The following is a 26830-nucleotide window of genomic DNA, read 5'->3' as shown; positions in this document are numbered from 1 at the left end:
CAACAGACTCTCGACCTCTCACTCGCTCTCACACTCTCTCCCTCTTTCGGCTTTGTTGGGTCGTCCTCTGGCAGCAGAAGCAGCAAGTGGATGAAGTCCTATTCCTTTGCCAAGGGTAAAATGGGGTGCCAAGCGCTTGTTGGGGGCAGGGGTGTGGATGTGCCGCCAGGGGGAGGCTGTCAGCACAGAAACAATATGGACAGCTGACGAAACTACTATCACGCCCAGGCGCTGGCCACGCTTTATGGGGAAGATGTTCACATGAATTCGAAATCTATGCCCCGGCATGATTTGCAAAAAAGTGAACTGCGCCCAGACAGAGCATAGGGAGTAGGCTGGATTTTGTTGGACAGTGGAGACCACAAAAAGCACAAATGATAAATTATGAAGGGATTTCTGTTAATTTGATGACATTCATAATGGGCCAAGACCAGATTATCCCAACTGCTCAGCGCTGAGGTTAAGAAATTGAATTCGAAAGATTGTTGCTGGTTTATTCCGTTCAAAAATATAATGGAAAGTGGATATCCCAAGGAAGATAAGGAAGAAGTACAAGGGAATTATTTTGACAAAATAAGGAAGTTCCCTGGGACAACATATCACAGCATCAAAAAATTGACTTTATTTAGGTATTCTCTGACATACAAATATTTTCAGCTACTAATAATTGAATAACAATTTTTAAATCAAGCGCCAAAGTGATATAAAATTGAGCTATCCACATATTACATTTTTTAGTATCACAGCAACTAGCTTTTGCAAGGGCCCTCTTAAATACGTAGAGTTTTCTAGTTTTTCAATACCTCAAAATGTACTTCCCTGCATGTCTTACATCCTGCATTCTACTGTGTTGTCACTCATTCACTTTCAAAATTGGACTTTGGCGCGCAGCTCTAGCGACTATCCGATATTTTGGTAGCTCTATATTATTATTATTATTACGTTTTATTACGTGCACTCTTACGTTTTAACATTAATACTACGTAAAGAATACTTTTTTGTTGACCCTTTTTTTAAACCTTGTTTTAGACATAGTACAATAAAAGGGCTCGTTAAAATTAGCCAGTCAATAAGAAAATCGATTCACTAATCGTATAAAATTATGTGGGCATAGATAAAGGCCCGGTTGACAACATTTAAATCCTTGTCGCTCACATTCAAAAAAGTTCGATTTGGCGCGCACCATTCGGTATATTTTTCAAATGAGACCGTATATTCTGTAGAAACTGGTTTTCGCCGCGCTCCCATGAGGTGTTTTTTAGTGCTAAATGGTATTTTTGTCATCTATGAATTTAATTTTCCAATGTTATATAAAAATCCAATAAAAGCAAGTATTTCGAATAGGCCAATCATGTATAGAATTGATTCATCAATCGTATAAAATTGAGTGGGCATGGCTAAATGTTCCATATAGATAGTATTATTCAACGGAACAAAGAATATGAGGAATTGGTCGTTTTTTTGAATCGAATTTGAATTCGCCGCAGTTCGCTTGAGCAGCAATGAGTCAAATTCCATACACAATGTTGCTGCAACATTTACTTGAAAACCGTATTTTAGTCAAAATAAAATACATTAAGGTAATTAAAAGAAGCAATCTTGTAGAAAATGAATTTATCTATGGGATAGAGCTAAGTGGGCATCTATAGCTTGAAATATAGGCAAAACCCGATTCGCCGCAGTTTAGCTTTTGCAACAATGAGTCTCATTCCATACACAAACATGTTGCTAATTCCATGCACACATACCCTGGGGGAAATGGATGTTATAGAGTTGTGAATACGTTTGTCATCGCAGGCTCCGTAGGTATCAGGATCGAGATAAATATATACAAGATACTAAAAATGTACTTGAATATGTCTAAAGAATATCAATTTGAGAAAAGGTCTTAATAAATTACGTTTGATCTTCATATAAAATTACGAAATAGGGTGCACAAAGACCTATACACGCATCATGTCTTCAAATACTAGCAACATTGCCACTGTTTTTTTGGTTTAACTTGTTTGTTTAATCCTTGTTTTTGTCAAAATACAATAAAAGCAAGTACTAAAAACCAGCCAATCTTAAAGAAAATTGATTCATCAATGGGCTTAAATTATGTGGGCATGGCTAAGAGTTCTATTTAGCTGGAAATATTCGACGGAATATTAAAAACGAGGAATATGTAAAATATAACTTGAATTCGTCAGTATATTTATGGTATATTTTGAAAATTAGGCGGTATGTTTCGGTATATTTCTGAGGGTCGGACGGTATCCCGCGGTCACACTGTAGCATCAAAAACAACACAAAAAAAAAAAAAAAAAAAGTAACAAATGCCTAAAACGTAAGAATTTACACCATATTTGAGGAAATATGAGTGCCTACAATCGGAAGATGTTGAAAAAGAAGGACCCCAACTTGGGGGCATCGTCCGATGCCGAGATGGACGAGTCCGGCTACATGTCCTTTCGAGTGCAGCACAACTCAACCGCGGAGGCGCCATTTTTGTTGGAGCGCGACTGCGAAAGCGAGAATAGTCGCAACAACAATGCAACAAATTCAACTCTCCACAGGGGCTTTGCCTCGTCGCTGTACCAAACGCCCAGCAGCCATCCGAGAGATCAACTCTGGACCAAGAACTACCCGCTGACGGTCCCCGCCAGCAACAGCTTCAATAGCTTCGACGAGCCTTATGGGACGCCGAACCTGCAGGAAGTTCAGAGCATTCCAAAGCGCCGTAAGAAGCACTTTCTGGCCCCTCACAGCAGCCCAAAGAAGTCAAAGAAGCTACTGTTTCCACAACCGAACGAGCCACTGAACAGGAGACGCTACTTCGATGGTTTGGAACATTGCGACATCTTCAGTATGCTGAGCCAAACCCAGCCGGCCCTGGAGTGCATATTGAGGCATGTGAATGCCCAAACGCTGGACGTAATGACCAAAGTATCGAAAAGCTGGGAGCAGACTGTCTACAAAAGCCAGCGGTCCGTGGAGCGTCTGCACAATCATCGCCTCAAGATGAGCCTCACCAAAGAGAATCCCTATCTGCCCAAGAGGAGACACAATGTGTTCAAAACCAACTCAACAGTGCCATTACAAACTTCGAATAGTATCAACAACGCCAACAACACCTCATCCCTCTTCGATACAGCCCACAACAGTCTTCAACTGATGGAGGCAGACGCCGGCCGGGTATTGAAGGAGCAAACCCAACGAATCAAGTGTCCCCGCTGCGGCAAGAGCAGCCGTGTCTTCGTCAGCGAGGCTTCGCGGGACCGAAGCGAGGGAAGCCTGCTGCTGTCGCAAACACTGCCACCGATTAAAAATTCATTTGCCATCAGCGCGAGGCCACCCATGTCACGCTTCCTGTCGCTGGATCTCGACGAGATCAAGGTCTCGCAGCCGACCTACAATTTTGCCGAATGTACCAGTGTCATCTGCAAGTTCCGCTTCTGCATCAACTGCCTGTGCAAGTCTCATCCGGGCGAGCGATGCCTGGTCACCGAGCTGGGAACACCCTCGAAGTTAATGATGCCCAGCGAAAGGCTGACGCCACCGCAGCGCAACCAGAGGCAAGACTACAAGCTCAAGAAAAAAAACTCACTGAAGCGCTTGTGCTTTTAATTCCATAGTTTTAATTAATTGTAGCTTGTAGTATCTTGAAAACGTTTGCCTAAGTTCTTTTTACGTTTTTACGTTTAGTATTTGAGTGAGTTCGTATTATGTTTACTTTACTTTGCGTTTAGTTCAGTTTTTACCTGTTTGTCATCCATCACCCATGCATAACGAAATTCCCATTAAGACTTACATTTTTAAACTGTTCTCGCTTCAAGACTCCTGAACAATCTGTACCTCTGTGAGATTAAGCACACATACAAAAGTATTTTTTACATTTTCAAAATATAAGAACTATACAAAAATGATTCAGGTTGTGTTGTGTCTTCTGGGAAGGCTGTACTAAGGATATTCCATTTGTTTTTCTATGTCAAATGAAAGGCCACAGGTTTCGCGCCTATTGGAAGAACACGATAATCGTTAAATTTACCCTATCTAGGTCAGACACCTTGCAACTTCTTGGAGATGGCACCTGCTGATCGAATATATCTGTTGTTACGAGACAAATATATCTGTATGAATGAACTCACCTTGTTGTGGTAATCCATCCAGGTAGAAATGCGATTAAAATCAAAAAATCAAAAATACAAGCATAAAACCATAAATACACTACAATATTTTATCATAGATGCGCAACATTCGCAGGGAAATGGATGTTATAGAACGAAATATCGAAAAATATTAACAAGACCCTAATCATATACATTAATATGTCTAAAACATAACAATCTGAGATAATTTCTTAACTAATTACGTTTTAAAACAGTTTTATATTAACCAAATAGGGTATACCTATGCCCAAACTCCGCTTGACGTGACATTCCATACTCACTTACGTTACCATTGTTTTTTGTTGATCTTTTTGCTTAAATCTTGTTTTATACACTATAGAATAAAAGAGAGTACTTAAAAGTAGCCAATCAGGTAGAAAATTTATTCATCAATGGGATAAAACTATGTGGGCATTGCTGAGAGATTTAGTTAGTCAGCATTATTCAATGGAATATCAAAATTGAGCAATTTCCTTTTTCGTTTCGTTTCCTTTTTTCGCTAAAACCTTTTTTACGCAAAATGCAATAAAAGCAAGTATTAAGAATACACCAGTTAAATAGAAAATTGATTTATCAATCGTATAAAATTATGTGGGCATGGCTAAATGTGCTATATAGCTGAGAATATTCGACGGAAGATCAAAAGCGAGGAATATGTAAAATATAACTTTAATTCGTTAGTATATTTACGGTATATTTTTAAAATGAGATGGTATATTTTGGTATATTCCTGAGATCGGTCATACTGATCAAAACACGTGTGGCATGCGGGTTCTTCCGCGATAATTTATATTTATATTTTTTGGTTTTATGCTGTGCGAGGAAAAGTGATTAAAAATGACAACTTCATTGGCCCAGCAACTGCAGAAATTGGCAGCACCGCAGACAACGGTCACCCTCGTTGATGCCCGGAGTCGCGCTTCTATATTGTTCGACCCAAAGGCGGCGGCCACCAAGGACAGGAGGGCCATCTATGAGATTGGACTCAGTGGATTGCAGGAGCTGACAGACTTTAATCCGGCGTTCAAGGAGTTCCAGTTGACGCTATTCGATGAGGCCACGCTCACGCTGGAGCGCTCTGTGGAGCTGCCGGAGGTCAACAAAATGCTGGATGCGGCCATAGCCAAGTTCCTGCGTCTGTTGTCGCCGTACTTATTGCTTAGGCCGGCTCACATGGCGTTCGAGTGGCTGCTGCGTCGCTTCCAGATCCATGAATACAACAGGGGCGAGGTGATGGCCTTGATTCTGCCCTACCACGAGACAAACATATTTGTCCAGATCCTACAGACAATGAGGCTGCGCGAGGCAGACGCCGAATGGTTCTGGCTGCGTCCCCTGCAGCGACCAGGCGTTCCACTGGCCAAGACGGCTCTGATCAACCGAGCAGCCAGCAATCCAGCCTTCCTCAGTTTCGTTTGCCGCACCACTCGCAAGGCCGTCAAGGAATTGGGTCCGCGAGCCCATCAGCTGCAGGCGCAGATTAATTTCTATGCCACCATCGTTGTGGGTGCCCTGCAAACAGCCAAACCACTGGAGGATTGGCATATAAGTACCATATTAGAGGCACTGCTGCAAGGCCTGGTCTCCGACACAATTGATTTCATGGCCGCCTCCTATGTGATTGTGGCCCAACTGGTGTCTCGCACCAAGCTGAAGAGCAAGGTCTGCGATGCCCTGCTGGAGCGTGTGGCCAACTGTCCATTCGAGCGGCTGCAAACCGAATCCCTGCTGCTACTGGTTTGCATCTATGGCAAGCAACAGGCTGCCGGGCCACAGCTTAAGCCGGAAACAGTTCTGAATTTTATTGGACAAAAGTGGCTCATTGCTGCCTTGGCATCGCTGGCGAATGGCAATTTTGCCATCCAGTCTCTATGCATGCCACTGATGACGGGCGCTGTGACAGCTATTCGCGAGGATGATCCCTCCTCGAATTCTTATAAGCAATTCCTCGATAATCTGCTCTCCGATGTGCCCTTTCCCAAGCCCTCTGCCCAGCAGTTGATCAAGTGAGTATTTTGAAGTCCCTCATTCTTGTAGGTAAACATTTGAATGGTTTTTCTTTTTGCAGTTGCTTTTTGGATACTTTCGTGAATACCGAAATAGAAGCGGCGTCACCCCCACCAACTCCCATGGATGAGGATACAATTGTCATAGATTCGGATGATGAAATCGAGCCTGAGAAGACCAGCTTTCAGACCTGGTATGCAGCATACCTGGAAAAACTAGAGAAACGCTATCCGGAGGCCTTCGATCTCAGTGTTAAGGAAGCCCTAAGTGCCAGATCTACAAGCAGCAACCGCAAGAAAGCCCTGAAATTGGCTTTGGGTGAGTGAAAATCGACTCTAAATATATTCCTTATAATATATATCCTCTTTTAGGTTTCCGTTTAAATACCTCGGATGAAAAGGCAAAGCGTGTCTATGAAAAACTCTATCACTACAGCGCCGATTGGCGTCTCAGCGCTGTCAAACAGCTCGTGCAGAATCTGAAAATGGACAAGAAACGAGAACGTAGCGTCAAGCTATTGCAGGAATGTCTGCCCGACCGAATCAACGATGATAGTGGTGCTGTGGTCACAGCCATACTCTTGCTACCCACAGAGGATCTCGTGCAAATGCTGGAGCCTGTGGTCTTTGCCCAGACCCTGTGTCGCCTACTGCGCCGAGCGCAATCACAGCAGCAGCAGAGGGAATGGCGTGCTGTGGTTACACTCAGTGTCCAGCATTTGACCACTGACGCCGTTAGCAATCATTATGACACAAATCTAGTGCTGCTGGCCCTCATGCCACTGCTCTTTCCGTCCGATCCTCTGGCCGATAACGAACACTGTGCCCTGCTGATGATACTGAAGAGCGAGTTCTGCGCCAAAGTCCCCTTCCTGAGACAACTGAAGGTGAGCAAGAAGTTCTCCGAGTTTGCGGTAACCAAACATCGCCAGCACTTTCTGGATGTGATAGCCGGGAGCAGCCATGAGCTGTTTGGCCAGGAGCAGGCCTTGCTGAAGAGCGTTGAAGAGCATGGGGGCGAGGCCCATCTGCTGGAGGCCTCCCAATTGACACACCTGCTGCTCCTGCTCACCGCCTACGCAAAGCGACAGCTGCAGCCCCATGAGAGCCTGCATATGTTGGACAGGATCAGCCTGTACAGCCGGGGCCTTCAAATCAGAGCCATTAAAAGCAATCGAGCCGACCAGAACTTTGTGCCCCTTCAGTTGTACCTGGACTTTCTGCTTACTCTGGCGCGGAATACCAAATGGACGGGTCTTGTGGCCACGCCCTGGACTCAGCCAACGGATGGGCTGCGCCTCTGTCTGCGCTTGATGGAAATCCTTGGCGCCCAAGTGTTCACCGAACGCTGCGAACATGCAGAGCGTCTGGAATGGACACAAGCCCTCAAGCGATGCTTTAGCTTGATGCTGCCCGTACCTCAACACAAACTGGAGTTCCTGTCCAACTTTTGCGTATTTGAGAGGCTACCACAGCTGTGGGCAAACGACTCGGATTATACCGTGTTCCGAGTGCAAGGCTTCCTGCTGCTGGAGGCGTTGATAGCCAACCAGGACTGCAAACTGGACTGCAGCCTGTTGCATGTCCTGCGTGTGGCCAACGCCTGTGGTACACCACTACAGACACTCCGCCTGCAGGCCATGGACACGCTTCAGTTGATGAGCCAACGAGAGCTCGAGCCGCATGTCCAGCAGCTGGTGAAGGCGTTGCTCCAGCGGAGAAGTGAACTGGGCATGGATCACGAGCAGTATGCCCTTATACTCTACACGATACTGCAGCCAGAGCAGGCCACGCCCAAAGAAAAGCTAATGCTATCGAAGCTTCGACGAGCCGTGCTGGCCCTGGCCTCTGATCCAGAGCAACCACCAATTTGCACTGACTTCCTACTTCGAGCCCTCAAACATGTGAACGATGAGCACTTCTTGACCTCCCTCCTGCCGTTGGGTATTGCGGCTCTGCAGGAGATTACACTCGCGCAAGGGCCCAACTGTCAGCTGAAGCAGCTGCCTTGGCCCCATAGTGAGATCTACAAGTCGGTGATGGAGCGCTACGAAGGAAATGTAGCTCTGAGTGTGCTACAGAACCAACCGCTCGCCTGGGATCTGTTTGAGAAAAGTTTTACGCATCATGATGCCTACATTCAGCTGGACCAGAAGCTGCAGCCCATACCGTGTGTCCTGTTGGGCATCCTCACCCCCGAAACGTACGAGCGCCTGCAGTCGAAGCACAAGGTATCGCTGATCAGGCTGATTGTGGAGGCGGCCACCAAGGCGGACAACGATAGCATCTTTTTGGCCAGCCACAGGCTGCTCAAACGCTGCCGCATGGAATGCCAGCCGCTGGTGGAAATGCTAACAGAAATGTGCGGCAAGGGAGTGCGCTCCAAGACACCCACGAAGCGAGGAAGCACGGCCACCAAGCAGGTGGACCTCACCAGCGCATCCTGGAAGCAGGGCATGACGCTGCTTGAGCTGCTGGAGAGCAAGAAACAACTCGTGGGCTCAGAGCTGCTGATACCCACCCTCTTCGAGCTGCTGCAGTCCTGCCTCACGCTGGAGGAGCACACCGCTGCCGAGTATCCCAAGCAGCTGATCCTCTCCAGCCTGCTGCACTGCTGCCAAACGGCCCAATCGGCTGGGGTTCAGCTGGCCAAGGCACTGCCAGAGTCCTGCTTCCGCATCGAGCAGGTGGTTCAGTGTTTGAGAAACACGAAGAACCCCCAGACCCAGCAGCATGCTCTGCTCTTCCTGACCCACTGTGCCGGCCTGTATCCGCAGCAGGTGCTTCACAAGATTGTGGAAATCTTCACGTTCGTCGGCTCCACAGTGGCCAGGCACGACGATGCCTTCAGTCTGCACATCATCCACAACGTGGTGGAGTCCATTATACCCATCTTGCTGCTAAATACCGGAGAAAGGGATCGCCTGGTGATACCCGTGCTTAAGGTATTCGCGGACATCTGCACGGATGTGCCCGTGCATAGGAGGCTGTCCCTCTATGCCACGCTATTCCGTGTCCTCGATCCCAAGGAGCATCTTTGGCAGTTTCTGTGCATTGTCTTCGAGTCTCAAGTGCTGCTGGAATCGATCCCGCACAAGGTGCCGTTGGACAAGTCGCGTCTGGACTTTGTCCGCGAATTGACGCTGATGTTCGAGGAGCCAAGTGTGGCTCTACAGACCTGCATACGCCTGCTGGATTACCTCCAGCAGCTGCCGGTCGACAAAAGCAAGCAGTCGGGTGCCAATGGAGGCAGCAGCTCCTCCCTTTTGTCCACTGAGCAGCAGCTCTTTGATGTCCGCACGCGATCGTTCAAGCAGCTCCGGCACTACAAATACGTCATCATGGACTATCTGTCGGGCATCAGCAGTTCCAGCGATTGGCAGGCGAAGATGAAGAGTGCCAATCCCAGCGATCTACTCGAACACTATCAGGCTCTGATCTTGCAGACCCTGGCCTATGTGGATGTGGTCAATCGGGCCTTGGAAGCATCCTCGGCCAATTCCTCGCTGGAGAAGTACTGGCGGGTGATGTCCAATCACGCGCAGGATGTCCTGGACAATGCCATTGGTATGCTGTCGCCGGAGTACTTCCTGAATGTGATCACCGATCTGCTGAATCATCCGCTCATCCAAGTCCGCATCAAGGTGCTCGAACTGCTCGTCACAAAGCTAACGCCCACCTGCGATTTCTTTGCCCACTCGACGACGGAGCACTTTGGCGTGCTCTTCGCACCCCTGGAGGCCATCATCAATGGCATCCTCGACAGCGGTTCGAGTAATCCCCAACAGGCCCAGCTCCAGCAGACGGCCCTGCAGGCTCTGCAGCTCTTGGCCCATCGCCATGGCAGGGACTTCCTCGATGAATGCCGCTCCCTGCTGGCCACACTTACAAAGATCACTAAGCGACGCTCCAATGTGCCCAAGGCTGTTGTGGGCAATGTGGTGCTCACCCTCGGGGAGATTTGCTCTAGCCTGAAGGCCCACGCCCTCGCCCAGCTGCCCAAGTTTGCGCCACAACTCACAGAATTCCTCAAGGAGCAGGTCCACCAAATGGCCACACTAAAACAGGGACCAGACTATGTCTGCTCCACTCTTGTGACGGGTAACTTTCATCGTTTATTTTCATTATTTATTGATTTTAAACACGTATTCCTTCACAGCTTTCCACAAACTCTTCAAGGCTCTGCCCCTCTTTTTGGGCCCCTACCTCGTGGACATCATCTCTGCTTTGGTCCGTCTCTCTGTGCAGCTGGATAGCCCACTCCTAATAGCGGATAAGCGCGCCCAGGCACTGAGGTTGCGTCTGCAGGAGGTTTGGTCTGTGGTTTCCCAGGGTGTGGAAGTGAGGATCCTCGTGCCCAGCTGCACCAAGACCTACACTAGTTTGCTAGAACTGCAGGCCTACGATGAGGTGGGCCAGCTGATGCGTCAGCTTTTGCTGCAGTGCGTCAAACACAACACCAATGCCCAACTGCAGCCTGTGCAGGAGGCGCTGAGCGAGCTCTTCCTGCAAGCGCTGGAGTTCCGTCTGCAGGTGCGTGGCCGCGGACTGGAGAGGTTGCAGGTATCGGAGATTGAGGGAGGCATCACCGAAGCATTTGTCACATGGATCCTAAAGCTGTCGGAGAGCAGCTTCCGTCCCATGTATTCCAAAGTGCACAAATGGGCGCTGGAGAGCAGTGCCAGGGAGACGCAACTCACGTATTTTCTGCTGACCAACCGAATAGCCGAGGCTCTCAAGTCGCTCTTCGTTTTGTTTGCCAGCGACTTCATATCAGATTCCTCGCAGCTGCTGCGGCAGCATAACACTCTCAATCCGGAATTCACTTCAGGAGTGCCGGCAGATGATGTAGAGCTGCTGATGGCCATTCTAAACACCCTCTATCATGTCTTCTTGCACTGCACCGATGACTTCATCAACGACCATCGCTTCAACACTCTGATGCAGCCACTGGTGGACCAGCTGGAAAACGATCTGATTCTGGGAAGCGAGCCTCTGCAGTTGGCGCTCAGCCAGTGCATTGCCCAGCTGGCCGTGGCCACCAACGATGTCATGTGGAAGCAGCTCAACAGTCAGGTGCTCCTGAAGACCCGTACCACGACGCCCGAGGTGCGGATCCTGGCATTCAACACTTGTGTGTCCATTGCCCGTAAGCTCGGAGAAAGCTTTGCTCCCCTGCTGCCCGAGACAGTACCATTTGTGGCCGAACTCCTAGAGGATGAACATCAGCGAGTGGAGAAGAACACACGCAATGGGGTCCAGGAATTGGAAGCCATTCTGGGCGAGCCAATACAAAAATATTTGTAAATTGCCGAGTGTAAAGGATTTTACCATATAAAGATAAAGATATAAAGTATAGACCCACAGCTTTTACTCGATTGAAAGCTAGTTCATTTAAATAATAGATCTTTTTCTGAATCTTAAAAATTGTATAATATAATGGCGTTGCACTATCACGAGTAAATTAGATAAAAAGCGTGCTTAGCTTGAAGTTGGAAATAGCCAGGACTTGGGGGCACTTGGATATTCCCAACCACTGCCGCAGAATTTTGCGAAGTGGACAGTGAACCGAAAAATGGTTTTTCTTTTGCATTCATAACACTTATTTGCTGTTCCTGATTAAAGTGCCACTTGAAGCCCGAAGAAAGGCATAAAGAACAGCCTCAGGATTACCCACAAAATCCACTGGGCCTCTCCCAGAGGAGACCAGCGATTGCTGTGGGGATGTGAAGCTAGATGCCGGCCCTTTCCTTAAGGGTAACATTACAGCACTTACAGATCCAGCTATAATATATGCATCCTTGAGAATTTGAGAAGCACCAGTTTGAAAATAAGGAAAAATTGGATGGAACGTGTATCTGTATTGCCACGGTACACGTGATCTAATAGAATCGTATCAAATTGGGTCTGGGATTGAGGATTATTATTAATTGATTTACTTATTCATTTATTTCGGAATGCAAAGTCCACTTAAGGCTAATGTATAATAAGAAAACAATCAACACATTGCGCTTGCGATCCAACAACAAGGAGAGGAGATCCCATTCCCCATTTTGACAACTTTTATGTGTTGTACGTATAGGAGATGCTGGGTATGTGTGCATTGTTGAGCGTGTTGTCGTGCGTCTCCTTGTCCTCGGGTATCTCGGGATCTTCGCGCTCCTCCTCCTCATCGATGATGCTGATGTCGCGTATGGAAGGACGATGGCTGCGTCGCCAGCCGCTGAGATCCTGCGGCTGCTTCGTCTTTGTCAGCAGCTTTGTCCCCGTCACCGATATCAGAATGGCACCCAACGGCGCTGTCAGCACAATACTGAAGACGCAGATTGTCTGCACAATGCTGGCGTAATTGCGTTCTTCTTCCGTGGAGTTCTCGTCGAGATGCTTGAGGGCCACCGGCCCCAAAGCCGCTTGGACTGTGGCCTTGGCCATCCAGGAGAGGCCAACGAAGAACTTCTCCTTGAGGTTCAGGCGATCGCCGAAGGCAATGCCAGCCGTGGTAAAGATGCGCAGAATGGCGCCGGTGAAGATGCAGGCGGCTCCAATGGAGACGGTGTGCGAGTCCAGCTCGCGTATCTTGATGGTGGAGCCAGTGATGCCGAACAGAATGGGCTCGAAGATCATCCAGAAGATCTCGAAGGCGGTAGACACCGGATTATCCTCCACATCCCAGCCGTCCTTGCACCAGAATAGATTCGACACAAAGGCAGAAAACACAACGGCCAGGGGGCCGGCTCCCTCGAAGCCCAGCTCCTCGCTGCCATAGATGGCCATCAGGCCGCCGGTGAAGAGGAGCAGTGTTCGCAGCGGCACCACATAAGCATCCCCCTTCTCGGGGAAAATGCGAGCCAGACTTCCCCAAAGGACGCCAAAGCCCAGGCCGCCCAGAATGCAGACCGGAGCCTGGGCAATCTGATACGCCAGTCCCTTGTCCGAGAACATTACGGTGCTGATGATGCCGAAGATAGCCACCGACAGGGCGTCGTCCACACCGGCCACAGCCACCACCAGCGTAGGAATGCCCTTGGCCACACCGTAGCCTTTCGTTCGCAGGCGGAACAGGCAGGGAACCACCACAGCCGGCGAGACAGCGGCGATGATGGAGCCCAAGAGGAACGACCAGATCCAGGGCAGATCGAGCAGGAAGTGCGACATCACGGCCACAATGACGGCCTCCACGCACCAGGGAATAATGCCCAGCTTAAGAATCGTTTTGTAGACTTTCTTGAAGGCTTCCGGCTCCATTTCGAGTCCAGCTCGAGTCAGGATTATGGTCAGCGCAAACTTGCGCAGGTGGGCCGTCACCACCGAGAAGTCACCATCGAGATTGACCCAGCCGACGTTCTGAAAGAGTATGCCCACCAGGAGCATGCCAATCAGACGAGGCAGGGTGGTCAGAGATATCAGGTAGCCGCCAAAGTTGGCTGCCACAGTTAGGACGACCAGGCTAAACAGCTGTCCACCAGGGGCAGCCGAGTCTCCAATGATTACAAAGGCCGTGATCCAAATGAGGACACCTGAGCGACACAAGAGAGTTAAGTTTTTGATAGAGGCAAATAGCTAGAGGCGTTGCATACCTATAAGAATGATGGACACCAGTCGCGAGAAAGTCCTGAAGGTGGGACACAGAGGATAGGGGAAGATCTTCTGCCAGAAGGGAGGCTCCCACGATGACGATGGCTCCTCGCCGCGACACTTCAAACAGAATGTGTACATCCAGGATTCCTCCACAAAGTTGGCCCCACCATTGCTGCCCCCCGCCGAGCTATGGGCCATCTGATGGCCGTTATATTTGGCATTGAGCACGTCCAGCGCATTCTGTCGATAGTTTTCTGCAACAAAATGGCAAACGTCTATTAATACATGAGTTCTAGGTACGCGAGCACTCAGCACTCCTCCGTGGGGCGATGGGGGGATGGATGTATTATTTACCCAAAACCCCCGTCAAATTATCTCGTCAGTCATCATCGAACTCTAATTAGGTGATAACTATGGGGAGAATATCAACAGAGAGCGGGGGTTGGGAGTGCAGTGTGGTGTATGTGTGCACACGTCAAAGGCAAGACCTGCGCAATAAGATTGGAAATTGGTAGAGTCCACTTCCCCGGTTACTGCTAATTGATAATGTTAACCGTGCGCCGGCAAATTGAAATCGAAATAGACATAGATATTGTCGACGACCTGGCAGATATTTGCATTTTTCCAATGAATAGTTCAAGGGAACACTTTGGTAGTAAGAAATCCATCAAAAGGAGAAAGATTTCTTCAACATTTTTGAAATTTTCCGTGAAACTTTCCTACACCGCTCTGCTCAGTGGCGCCGTTTAGTAGCGATGGCGCCAATTAGAGTAATATTTTAATACAAATGCGGAAATTTAAAACGTTTTTCGGAGCTATATATAAAACCCCCTTCGTGTAGCTATCCTAAGAATGCTTATACGTGCAAAAGCTCCCCTGAACGCCACTTTGCACACGTATTTTTTATAGCATTTCACTTTTTTTACGATGTTACAGTGGCGCCAATGAAAAAGTTATTTTTCTGTACTACACAACTGTACATGTAAAAATGTAACAGAGATGTTAAAGTTCTCCCCCATAAATGTTATTCCGTAACGGAAATGCGAATGTTAGGAGGATAATCCTTTCAGGACTCACCATAGCTGTGCGTTGAGACCCGATCGCTCTCATTGTCATGGGTGGTGGTGGCAGTGTCCTTCAGTATGCTCTTCCTTCGCGCCGGTCCAATGTCCGTGTGCGAGTGTGTGGAGGTCTGTAATTCCAATATAAATATAATTCGAGGTTATTTTCAATCACTTTCTGTCGTTATCTTTTCACGATCCCACGACGTCATCCGATAATCAATAAAAGCAGAAATATGAGCAACATTTTACGAGTATTTATGGCTACCGCGTAAATCTAAGCACACACAAAATCCAAATTTACAATCTCACCTATTGATCGTAATCGTAATTCGTTACCTGTGAAATTTTACGCCTAGGATTTTGCTCAAAGGCGGGGTTATCGTATCCGGCGCCGGGGCCTGCGGCACCGCCAATTCCGCCTCCTCCACCTCCACCAGCGATCATTGGCGGATCCGAGATAATGCTCACCCGCCGCTTGGGCTGGCTGTCGATGACAATGCTGCTCTTGAAGTTGTTCCCAGCTCCAGCTCCAGCGCCAGTTCCAGCTCCACTTCCATTCCCGTTGCCATTGCCATTCGGCATGGGCACATCACTGAGCACGGGTATCGGTGAGGGGGCGATGATGGTATTGGGCGTGGTGATTAGGCTGGCTGGAGCACCGGAGGAGTCATCCCTGGCTCCTGGCTCACCGGTGGCCGTCATCGTCTTGTGGATCTGCAAAGCAGATTTATAGATTGATTTATGGTCGTTTTATTCGTTTACGGGGGTCTTTAACTGACAGTAAACATCACACAACGTTCCGATTCGAATCGAAGTTATGAAAATATTAATCAGCAATACGCGACTTTTTACAACTATCTCGTTCAACGTTTAGCAATGAAATAAATTCATTACCACGAGGTGGCGACTGGGACTCGACTCGAGCTGCAGCTACTCTCTCGCACCACACCACAGCAGCTGTAGGAGCCCTCCGATGGTGTACACTGAACGAAAAACAGGGGCTCTAATTGCCTAATCAAGTATGAAATCATTTTAAAGAAGCTCTAATATCATCTGCTATGGCTACTGTTAAAAGCAATGCTAGAAGATTTACTCTTACATATGTTAACAGATCTATTATATGTAAGTTCAGTTAAACACAAATTCCTAATTTCTTTCAAATAAAATAATTATTCAAAGTTGTTAGATCATTTTGGAACTAAAAAAAAACTCTACGATTTTACTTCATTGTAATATAATAAATTTAATCGAATAATACAAAACACAGCTCAAGAAGGAATAATTGTAGCTGTATAAAAGTATTCAAATAATATTATACAATTCGTTTCTTTCTGTGCACTCGGTGAAGAATTTGTGAACATGTGAAAAAACGTTAAAGATTAACGTAACTAATAAATAAATATAGTACAGCTTTGATAAAAATTAACAGCAATTAGCTTCAATTATATCAGACGGCTGGAGATCACATCCCCAGAGGAGACATCTGTGGTTCTGTGGTTACCTCTTCCTAAAAAACCTGATCGGTTCTCGCTTTGATGCCCCTAGAGACACCATTATTTGTTCAAGACTCTATTATGACGCAGATTATCTAAATAAATTCACGTGAGCTCGGTTTTAGTGTTTCCCGTCTTTTATTTTCTGCCGCCGCCGTCTCGAAATAATGAGGCTGAATTGATTATTTCATATACAATTTGTGATTATTTGTTTTTGGCAGCTTTTTCGTTTCTTTTTTATTTTTTTGCGGAGAGAACAAAATGTGACATCCAGTCATGCGGTTCGTTAGCTGAAATCAAACAAAGCCACAGGCAGGCAGCGTTTACATTTATTTTCTCGGCCAGTGATATTCAACATTTTTGGTTATACAATTTGTTAATTTATGGCTCACACAAGCCTTTCAGTGGTAGTAGTAGTACCGCATGGCAGGTGACAAGTCTATCTATAATTGTACTAAATAAATTTGAAATAGATCTGAATTGTGGGGGATAAAAAAGCAGAAACGAAAGCTAGGAGACCCCTTCGATGCCTTTCTTTTGCCCTTCGGTAAATATTTTCTCAGAATTTAACAGCTCTTTTTCCAACTAAAGGACTAGACCTGCTCCACTGTAAATGCCATTGGGAAATATACTGGCATTTTCTCCCTTGCAGTGCAACAATCAAACAAAACCTTTACGAGTATAAGACTTGCAGGAAAACATTATCTTAAAGCTTATTCATTCGTATTTCAACTACTTTGTCATTAAACAATGTGCAACATGTTGACACTTTTCACGCTCTGATTGGAACACTAAATATAGCCAGACTTATGTGCAGAGAGCCCCTCCGCTGAGGGCGGAACAAAAGTATATTTGCAATCACAACTGCATAATTGGCCAGACACGCTCAATGTTGTCAATTTTCACCTCTAATTAACGTCGATTCAACAAAGGTCTGCTATTGATATGAGCAATTTGCCATGAAAAAATTACTTTAGACAATATTTATGCTCGAATGGTCGGTCGGTCGGGTCGGTCAGTCACTCAGCCAGGAGTCAGGTGCCGGCTGGTGGCTGGTGGTGGCTGCCACACGGGTTTCCATGCATGCGCCTCAACTCAAGCTCCAGTTTTTAAACACCCTGAAATATCTGTGGCCTTTTTTGTTTTTGTGGGGGGGTCGGGGCTCTAATTGACGCGTGTCTGGTCTCAGACAGAGACGCGCTGACAAAACTTTTCTACACATCATCATCATTGCCGTATCATCGTCACGTGCTGTCATGCGAGCAAACGGCGAACAAAAGCCGCTTAATTAGCATTCGTGTGTCACCAGTTAATGTTTTAAGCCTTTTAGGCAAATATATCTGCCTATATAATGGTTGATTACATTTACATCGGTATCCAGGTCATGTGAAGGATAACAAAATGCCTTTTACTCTGAGGAGCAGTTTATGACCCCGCATATATCCTGCGTTAAATGAATCATAAATAAATAATTAAAATAATTTTCCTATACTCTTTATTAGATTTTATTCAACTTAATAGTTCTTCTTACAACTCAAGTGAAATATTGCATAATGGAGGGCTACGTTGTTCGAACCCAATGGGATCCAAGATACCAGATACTATATATTCGTTACACTCTTATTTTTCCTTTACACACTTTCTCTATAAAAAAAACTCAACGACTCTAAGAATATGTGTGTATGTGAACGTAACCCATTAACGGCTTTCCAGATTTCCTTTTAGTTAATTGTTATTCCAGAGTTCATTCTTGATTTTTCTGCTTGATTTTGTATAGAAGCGATTTTCACTGTTTTATTTTTGCATTCAGCTTGGCAGCCACTTGACCTTGCTGGAGGTTGGCCCACCGTTTCACGCTGTGCCACCCACAAATACACGAATATACACACACCAAAAGGCATTTTGCATTGCGAACGAATCAACGAACGAAAGCTACTACTACGAATGATTCTACGTGACATGTTTCCCTGATCGAATTGGCCTGGCCATAAGCCATAAGCAAATTTGTCGTACTTAGTTAGCTTTGGGTCAAGTCAACGGTGCGGGGAGTGGATCCGGGACGGGGTCTAGGCCCCTGTCCCGACTTACTTATTACAGCCGTTACCAAAAGCGGCCCAAAAAGGTTTTCTTTGCACGCCTCGAGCCTCATTGCACAATGGCCAACGGCGAAATTCGCTGGCTGAAGCATTTACATTTTACACGGATTTTGAAATTGGTAAGGTGTCTTGGAGAAGGTAATGCCTGATGGTAGGGGTTTATCAGCGTATCAGCTACTGGTCACGTGGATCCATTTTGACCCGGCCCGGCCAATTCCGGGCAGACATTCTCTATTATTTGACTGTGTTTTTGTAATTATTTTGCAGCAGTTGTGCGCTTGATTGTTGTAGTGTTAATCTAATCGATTTCTTAGAGCAAAAAAAAGCATTCCGTTGTCTGGAAAACTGCTCAACAATAGATAATCAATGTAGATAATAAGTTTCGCATTACACAATTAATCCCCAATGTGCTTGAGTGGCGGCAGTGTGCAAAGACACGGACAACTTGGAGCACAATTCACTTTAATCGAAGGAGAATGGAAACGCAGGGCTATATATGAATTAAAACGCGAGTTTGGTTTTTCTATTGGCTGAAAGTATTATCTCTGAGTGTGTGAAATGTGTTGCAGATACTACGAACGTACAGCAATTCAAATATTTTTGGGCAATTCCATTAGACAATATCCGGCAGAAAGGGAAATTTCATTTCTAAGAATGTCAGTTGATTATAGAAAAAAAGGTAGTGTTGATTTAAGCTGTTCCAAGTGGATGTAAGCCTATGGATTTTTGAGAACTTTAAACAAGTCCAAGGCATACAACACATCGTTTGTTCACTTTAATAAAACCTTTAACCATTAAGGAGTGTCCCTATGGCATTTTGCAGCAAAATAGCAGCTTTTTGGGTAATTTTTCCATACAAAAATGCCACCTTATATGCTCTTCAGAATGTATGTACATTGCACACGCCAATAAATATCCATTTAAATTCGAATCATTTCTAAAGTCAGAGACTGAAATTCTTAGCACGAAATTGGCTTTTCATATAACTCTGTTTATTGGCCTATTAATTGTTGTACCGAGGTTTAAAACTCCCGGAATGACGTCAAAGGAATCTCCAGTTGCAGACACTTCAATTGATCAATTATCCGGAATGAAGCGGTTCAAGACACATATTCAGTTCAGTTCCACGACACTCCATCGTTAAGTAAAGTTCTTTAAATAGAGAATTCGTTAACACACAATCGTTTAGACTAGACGATGGATTTCAGTGCAGCCGGTCGGGGCCATGGCTTTCACAAACTTTATCTCAAGTCGTATATTTGCATTAATTTATAACAAATATAAAAGGCTTTTCCATGATCGATCGCAGCATATTGAAAATCTTTATAATATGTTCTTGGCTTATCTCACAAGCAGCCGACGATAAGAAAGGGCGCTATACCGAAAGTGATTTACCCAGAAATCGACCAAATAAAAATCCACTAAGTACTCAAAAGAGTTGACCATAAAAATCGAAGGTGCCACGAATCGTCGATCGGTTAGTGGTCTATGATTAGGTGGGGGAATGGGGGTTTCAGGTATGGCGATTGGTGGCCTCTTATCGGTTTGCCGGATGAGTTAATTGGCTTGTATTGCCCTAATACTACGACTACCGTATGACAAAGTGTGAATTGTGATTGATTTCGAATGCTAAATGAGCACCCGGCACTGGCACTGGCACTGGTACTGGGGATCGTAGAGCCCGCTCTGAATTGGTTTCTCGATTGCGATCGGATCGCGAAATATGTGTGTGATTACTCCACTTACGAGTGTTTCATTAACAGGCCGCCCCAATCCACTTGAATATCAATCAGCCATGAATACAAACACACCGCACACCGTCTACGAACATATTGATCAGTGATCATCATCGGTTTCCCTTAGTTTGTTTTGGCTACAGTTCGGGTTTCGTTTTTATCTCTCTGTTCCGAGGATTGTTTATTAAAACATTATCAATATGATATGTGTAATCCAACCCTGATCCACTCGACCGACCATCCCATACCGTCCCGCATCGTCTGTTTTTTGGCTTTGTCATTAGTCGCGTTGACAACTGCTAATTGTGGTAAGTGTTTATTGGCCCAATTTTCGAGGTATGCGATAAGATTCTTTTTCGTCTGTTTCTTTTTTAATTATCCATGTATTTCCTATCGTTAGGTTTTACATTCAATGACTCTTCTTCCTCTGGTTATCTTAACCGCAGAAATGATGATGAACTTGGATGAGAGAGAACGCTTCGTCTAGACAGAGTGTTGCGCGATGTGATGTCGTAGTTTATGAGTAGTATATCATTATTTTTTCGGGTTAACTTATGTATGTATGTCCACTGAGATCCAAGGAGAAGATGTGTAGTATTCTTAGAGCCAATGATAATGTTTGTTGATTTAAAATTATGAAACTCTTTAATGAAAAGGACAATATTCATGTAGAAAAAATTTATATTTTTATTGGAGATGGGTTTTGAAATAATGGTTGTTTATCGGGATCTACGTCTTTATTTCCTTTTCTAGGCAATAAATTGCGAGTCAGTAGTATTCTTTCGTCGTTTCTTTCTATCATTCTTAGGAAATCTTCTTCAATATTTCCACTCATAGTACTCTTATCTAGTTGAAAAGAATGTCTTATTATTCTTTGTTAGATGGCTTCATACTTTCCTCTCTTGAATTCTTTTAAAATTAATGTTCCACATTTTCACATCTGATATTTCAGTACTCGTTCATGTCTAACGTTAATTTATTCAACCCGTTTTGTTTAATTAAATTTAAAATTATGGTTAAATTAGGTAGCACTGCAAATGATTTTTCCTCGTGCAATAAAATATACTTATGCATTCATTAAGAAATCATTCACTTGCCATTCATTTTGGGTGGAATATGCATATTGAAATCCCACAACAACAAAAAAATACAAACCAAATACGAAACGAGTAACGTATGTGAATAAAGTCAAGTATTTGAACCATACATTAATAACAAAGCTCAAAGCTCGAAAGCGAGCGTTTTAATCATAAGCGTATAAAATTTGCATTTGCATTTCGCATTCGGTGTTTCTGTTTTGTTTTGCGTTTTATAATTGTGCCAAAAAACACGTACGTACAGAAATGTGAAATATCTAAAGTATTTATTTTATTATAGCCAATGACTTTTTGCGTTGAACTTGGCGGAAAAATGGTTTAGCAGCGTGGGCAAAGGGGTAAAACCTACTCTGGTATTCACACAGCAGGCAGGAAATTAGACAACTTTTCCGTTGATGTGTCAAATCTCGTGTCACTTTTCTCACTGTTCTTCTATCTCTATGCTCCCTCTTATTTCTCGGAATTGCCCAAAGTTTGCAAATCAATTAAGAGTCGAATGTGCTGGTGGTGCTCGTCGTGGAGGCAATGGGTACTTTAACTTTCATATTCACGTTAACGGGAATGCGATCCGTATAGAGTGGGGCAAAACGACGGCGAAGGCGAAGGCGAAGACTAAGACGATCGCGCGACCCGCTTAAACACGACTAAGTCGCTGCAAATTCTTGCATGCGTTTTATAGGCACACACACACATGCAGGCAATGGGTGTAAGTGTCTGCGTGTGTGAGAAAACACTCGTACAATCTCGCACAAGAATTGAATCGCATTCATTGATTGAATCAAAGTTGTACGCTTACTCCCGATTACTCGCTTGCTCTCTCTCTCTCTCTTTTAAGTACTCCACTCGGGTGGTGATCACGAAGAGCCGCACGAAGTTGGAACTCATGTAAGTGTCTGCTGTGCTGTATCTTCTTCTATATACTCGTCTTTCTTCTTCCACCTGAGCATAGTTATGGGGCGGGAGTGCAAGGGCACTCCCTTGTGCATATTTTCATTCATCATATTCTCTTTGGAGCTTGTGTAAAAACTTAAATTAAAGCATGAAAACTAAATATAAAATTCATACGAAAAAATTAAATTGTAAAAGATATATGATGTATAAAAAAAAATTTTAAATATAAGATTTCAGATATCTGTTGGTGGCCAAAAAAAATATTACATTTAAAAACAAAATAAAAATGTAAGAAAACGAAACTTACTTTTCAGTTCTTGGTTGGTTCTTATTTTAAAATCTACATTAAAAATGGTAGAGTTAACTATAAGTTATTAAAGTACTAATAATAAATATAAATAAATTAGTTCGGTAGCCAAGTCCACATTTATGGTCGATGCGCCACTGCAGTTCTATATCTATATCTAGCGTCTCTGTCGTACTATAAACAACATCCATATACAAGTAACTTAGTCATCATAAAATATATTTCTTAGACGATTCCCAAGCCACTCGAGAAGTGCCCCTGGCTATAAATTCAATCCATCACGTTGGCCCGCTGCTTTAAGAATTTACAATTTCGAATGCAATGTCATGACTGTACTCTGTGGCCGATTCTGGCATTATATGAAAATAGTTAACACATTATTTATACAGTACAATATATGACACGGAAAAGTATGCAATAAAAATGATTGATAGCCTTAGATTAATAATGGCATTCATTTGTGTTTTTTTAATTAGTGCGACTTGAAGCATTCAATCAATCGAAAATCGAAAGCAGTTGATGGTTTTATGGCCGCACGCTAATCAATTTCGATTTGATATGGTTTCTGTCTCAAGTTGATTATTATTTGATCAGGCATAAAGAGATCTAGGAAGTCCCACATGGAAACGAAACTTTTTGATATTTTTAAATCCAGTTGGTTTGGCTTCTATATTTACTATATTTAAGTCGAACTGGTTTTAGTCTGTTACTAAATTACTCCCATAAATATTTATCGAGGTAAATCATTTGGAATAACCAAATAAAACTTTGTAATTGCTTGCTTATTGATTTAACATTTCCATAAAGTTTTCTGTTTAATTTATTACTCTGAAATGCAAACGGAAAACAAATTTTGTTGACTGAATGGAAATATTTTCCAGTTCTCTTTCTTATATGACAATGTTGTTGGTGTTTTTTGTTTATTTGTTCATTTTATCAATCATGATACATCCAAAAAATGATAAAAGTCTCTGGCATTGGGGAGGAATATCATTCCATATCTATGGCCATAAAAAGTTTATGTGTCAAAACTCTTCAAAGATTTCCACTGCAATCGTGATTATCGCCTTTATAAGTTCTACTTGATATGAAGTAATTACGAAAAAAAGCCAGATATGTATAATATTTGATAATGGAATTTAAAAAAGCAATTTGCATTTTCGTAAATTGTATAAGGATATCTAATCTAGAATGTCATTACAGCGCTTTTCTTCTTTAATATTGCCATTTAATATTTATTGTCAATGTGTTTATCTAATTTTCGGTAATATATTTACCTATTTTCATGACTGGTATCTGCATATTACATATTTCTCCTCACATTCCCAACACGGAAACATTTCGGTTTACATTTATCAATTGAATTCAAACAATCCGCACAATTTGTAGGAAATGTGGAAACTTTTTGAATGGAACTTCTCTAATTATTTGAGTGGCAAATGAAAACCGTGAAATGCGACAACCTGCTGTGCTGGGCAGAGCTGAGGACTGAGGACTGAGGTAGAGAGACTGAAACTGTAAAAGGGAATTTGCCATTGGGTGTGGGTCTGGGTCTGGGTCGGGGTCACCATAAATTAACTTTGGCAAAATTACAAACATTTTCCGCATTAAAACCCAAATCACGGGGCCACCACATACACATACACACAGATACATGTACAAATACATATACATATATTTGTTTGAATGTACGTACATACGATAGAGGATTGGATGGATGGGAATGGAGCAATTTCAATTAAAGCTAATTACAACCAATATCGACTGCCAACAATGTCAAGCATCAAAAGCTACGGGAGAAGCCACCCAAAAAGGGGGCAAGCGGTTCTGTTCGTTCGTTCGCTCGTTCGTCTGTTGGTTGGATAGTGGCTTCCTTCGGATGGTCTCGTGGGTTGGTTTGGATGTATTATTGGTTGGAGGAAACTGTGATAATGTCCTGTCTGGGTCGTACACTGAGAGAAACGAAACTGCGGTTCTGTTCCAGGGCGTCACTCAATGTCGCCAAAAGGCGAAAGGCGTCCTGTCCTTCGGCTGCGGGAGGTGTGAAGACTGGTGCATAAGTAAATGTTGCTGTCACCAGGTCTCTGCTGTCTGCTGAGGGATGTGTGGGTGTTTGTTGTAGGTGCTGGGTGCTGGGTGGTGGGTGGTGGGAGTGTGCTTCTTGAGGCAATGCCTGAATTTGAGTCAGAGTCCGTTGCAGATGTCGTGGTTCTTGCTGCCGCTGCTCCTCCTCATGTTGTTGCCATGGAATAATTAAAGCAAATTTGCACTTCAGACAGTCACCCGAGGAAAAACAACGCAAACAGCTCAGCCCGCAACGCTGGCGACCCACAACAAGAGAGCCATGCACATCCATGCCATTCTGCCATGCTGCCACATGCCACGCCATACCACAGCCATGCCACATCCATCCGACCAGACCAGGTACCGTCGAGGATGCCGATGCTGCTCCTCCAATGGTGACAAAAACGCCTGGAGCTCGAGCAGGAGCCGCTCCTCCTTTTTGCTCGACTGCCAGAGCCAACGTCAACAAAAAGGGGTGCTGGATGGATAGATGGCTGGCAGGGAGGAGGCGGAACTCTCAACAACAACGGGGCACTACAGAGCACGCCAGTCAGTCGGGAAAAGTATGCGAAAAAATCTACAGATATATGTATATGTTTCTGTGTAAATATATATGTATACGTGTGGGAGAGTATAATATGGAACAGAGCCAACAACACGAGAAACAATGCCAGTGAGTGGCATAGAGAGGCGAAACAGGAGCGGTTTGCTAGTAGAAGAGGTCGTTGTAGTTGTAGAAGAGTAAATAATTAAAAACGAAATTCAATTATATTAGTTTTAATTAATTCACAAATTACGTATATGGAATAGCTTTGAGAGGGATTTCCGATACGGTTTGAGATGTGATACGTCATACAGAGTATTAAGACAGAAGCGGTCCAACATTATAATATTAATTCTAAGGGAAATGGGAGCCCTTGTATACAAAATACTTCGATATTGTTTTCCAAGCAAAAGAAGAGGTTGCTGCAGCTGTAGAACAGTTCCTTAAATCGAAAATCATATTTATTGATTGTACTTTTTGACTTGTAATATTTGTTTGGTTCCCAATCAATTCAAAGAGTATATTGAATAGCATAAAATATCTCACCTTAACAAACGAATAAGAAATGGCAGAGAGATACAGGAGCGGTCCAGGAGTAGAAGAGTTTATGGTAGGAGTAAAGAAAATACAATTTTTTTGGAAGCATCAGAGACGTTAGAAAATATTTAGCAAAAATTAAATATTGAATAAATATAGTTTAATATTTAACTTTCTTTTGCACAACCAATTCATTCAGCAATTCAGTGGCATTTCTTGAGCCCCTTAACCATATGCACCCAACCACATTGCGAGAATCCCCTCCTGTTGGCTGAAACGAGAGCGAGGCGGAAAAAAAGAAAGGAAAACCCCGAACAACAGCGTCGATGAGTGACTCGTGTGGATGCTGCTGCACCCCATACTCTGCTGCTGCCACTCTCCTGAGCGCAACAAGGACCAAAGCCAAAAAAAAAAAGAAATTCCACTACAACAAAAATAAAAATATATAACGAATGCCAGCAACAACACCAACAACTACAACAATATTAATAACGAATGGCAACAATAAACTGAGCTTGCGCCAAATACGAAAATTTGTTGGTAGTAGATGTGGAAGGGAAAACCGAACGAATCTCTCACACGAGGCGAAGGACGACAATGCCAGTGATACACACACACACCCTCGCACACTCGCACACGCACTCACACAGAGGCACAGAGCACGAAGCTGTGCTCTCGCCGAAAGCTCCTCAAAGTCAAAGTTGTGTTGTTGTGTGAGAGATGTTCACCCGAAAAGAAGAAAAGAACTTGAAATTGAACTGTGTGTGAAGAAGAAGCATCAGGCAGGCAGCATCCAGACAAATTGGAGAGCGCGCCGTCAGTCGAGAAGGTAGTAGTATCATCATGCATCTTCTCTTCTCTCCTCTCTCTCGCTGTCTCTCTCTCTCTCGCTTTCTCTGATTGTCGCTCGCTCCCGTTGTTGTTGTTGCTGTTGTTGTGGGAGCAGAAAATATTTTAACGCAATTAGAGTCGGGAGCATCGTCGTGGCATCGGCAGCAGCAGGCAGCCAGAAGCAGCATCAAAACGGGCCCCAGAGCCCCCCAGAGCCAGAGCGTACGCGCACGCAGACGGACACGGAGCACGGAGCACGGATAGAACGCAAAAGAACAAATACAAAGAATAGAATTGAAAGTAAATGAAAGCGTAGAAAGAACCGAAAGAAACAGTTGCAAGGCACGCAAAAAATCTTGTACGTTCTCAGCAAAAAACAAATTGTGGAGAAGTGAAAAAAGTGTGACCAGCAACAGCAAAAAGATTAGCCGACTC

At 44.4% G+C, this 26830-nt stretch overlaps 3 protein-coding genes across 5 annotated transcripts in view; 2 read left to right on the top strand and 1 right to left on the bottom strand.

Annotated features, from left to right (window-relative positions):
• Positions 1-2329: 2329 nt before the first annotated feature.
• Positions 2330-3908, top strand: LOC113565469. Its single transcript, XM_026987568.1, has one exon. The coding sequence runs from the start codon at positions 2359-2361 to the stop codon at positions 3607-3609; it is 1251 nt and encodes a 416-aa protein (XP_026843369.1). The 5' UTR covers positions 2330-2358; the 3' UTR covers positions 3610-3908.
• Positions 3909-4955: 1047 nt separating this feature from the next.
• LOC6593729 (HEAT repeat-containing protein 1 homolog) lies at positions 4956-11515 on the top strand. The gene is made up of 4 exons (XM_002019071.2): positions 4956-6157; positions 6220-6476; positions 6530-10258; positions 10317-11515. The coding sequence occupies exons 1-4, from the start codon at positions 4989-4991 to the stop codon at positions 11462-11464; spliced, it is 6303 nt and encodes a 2100-aa protein (XP_002019107.1). The 5' UTR covers positions 4956-4988; the 3' UTR covers positions 11465-11515.
• A 565-nt stretch (positions 11516-12080) lies between these two features.
• Positions 12081-26830, bottom strand: part of LOC6593730 (sodium/hydrogen exchanger 9B2) — a 37160-nt gene continuing 22410 nt past the window's right edge. Inside the window, exons 1-5 of one of the 3 annotated variants that reach the window (XM_026987207.1) lie at positions 21571-21823; positions 15136-15513; positions 14813-14927; positions 13735-13989; positions 12081-13674 (exon numbers count right to left, since the gene is read on the bottom strand). In XM_026987207.1, the coding sequence (XP_026843008.1) occupies positions 12221-13674; positions 13735-13989; positions 14813-14927; positions 15136-15501 (2190 nt within the window). In that variant the 5' untranslated portion in view covers positions 15502-15513; positions 21571-21823 and the 3' untranslated portion in view covers positions 12081-12220. Of the gene's footprint in view, positions 13675-13734; positions 13990-14812; positions 14928-15135; positions 15514-15578; positions 15637-21570; positions 21824-26830 lie in introns of those variants that run through there. The other 2 variants (XM_026987206.1, XM_002019072.2) reach the window with 2 other exon arrangements.

The sequence above is a fragment of the Drosophila persimilis genome, unplaced genomic scaffold (genome assembly GCF_003286085.1).
Source record: "Drosophila persimilis strain 14011-0111.01,24,50 unplaced genomic scaffold, DperRS2 tig00000124-arrow-pilon, whole genome shotgun sequence".
NCBI classification, from domain to species: domain Eukaryota; kingdom Metazoa; phylum Arthropoda; class Insecta; order Diptera; family Drosophilidae; genus Drosophila; species Drosophila persimilis.
Note: the sequence above shows the minus strand (reverse complement) of the source record. Positions and strands in the feature narration are given on the sequence as shown.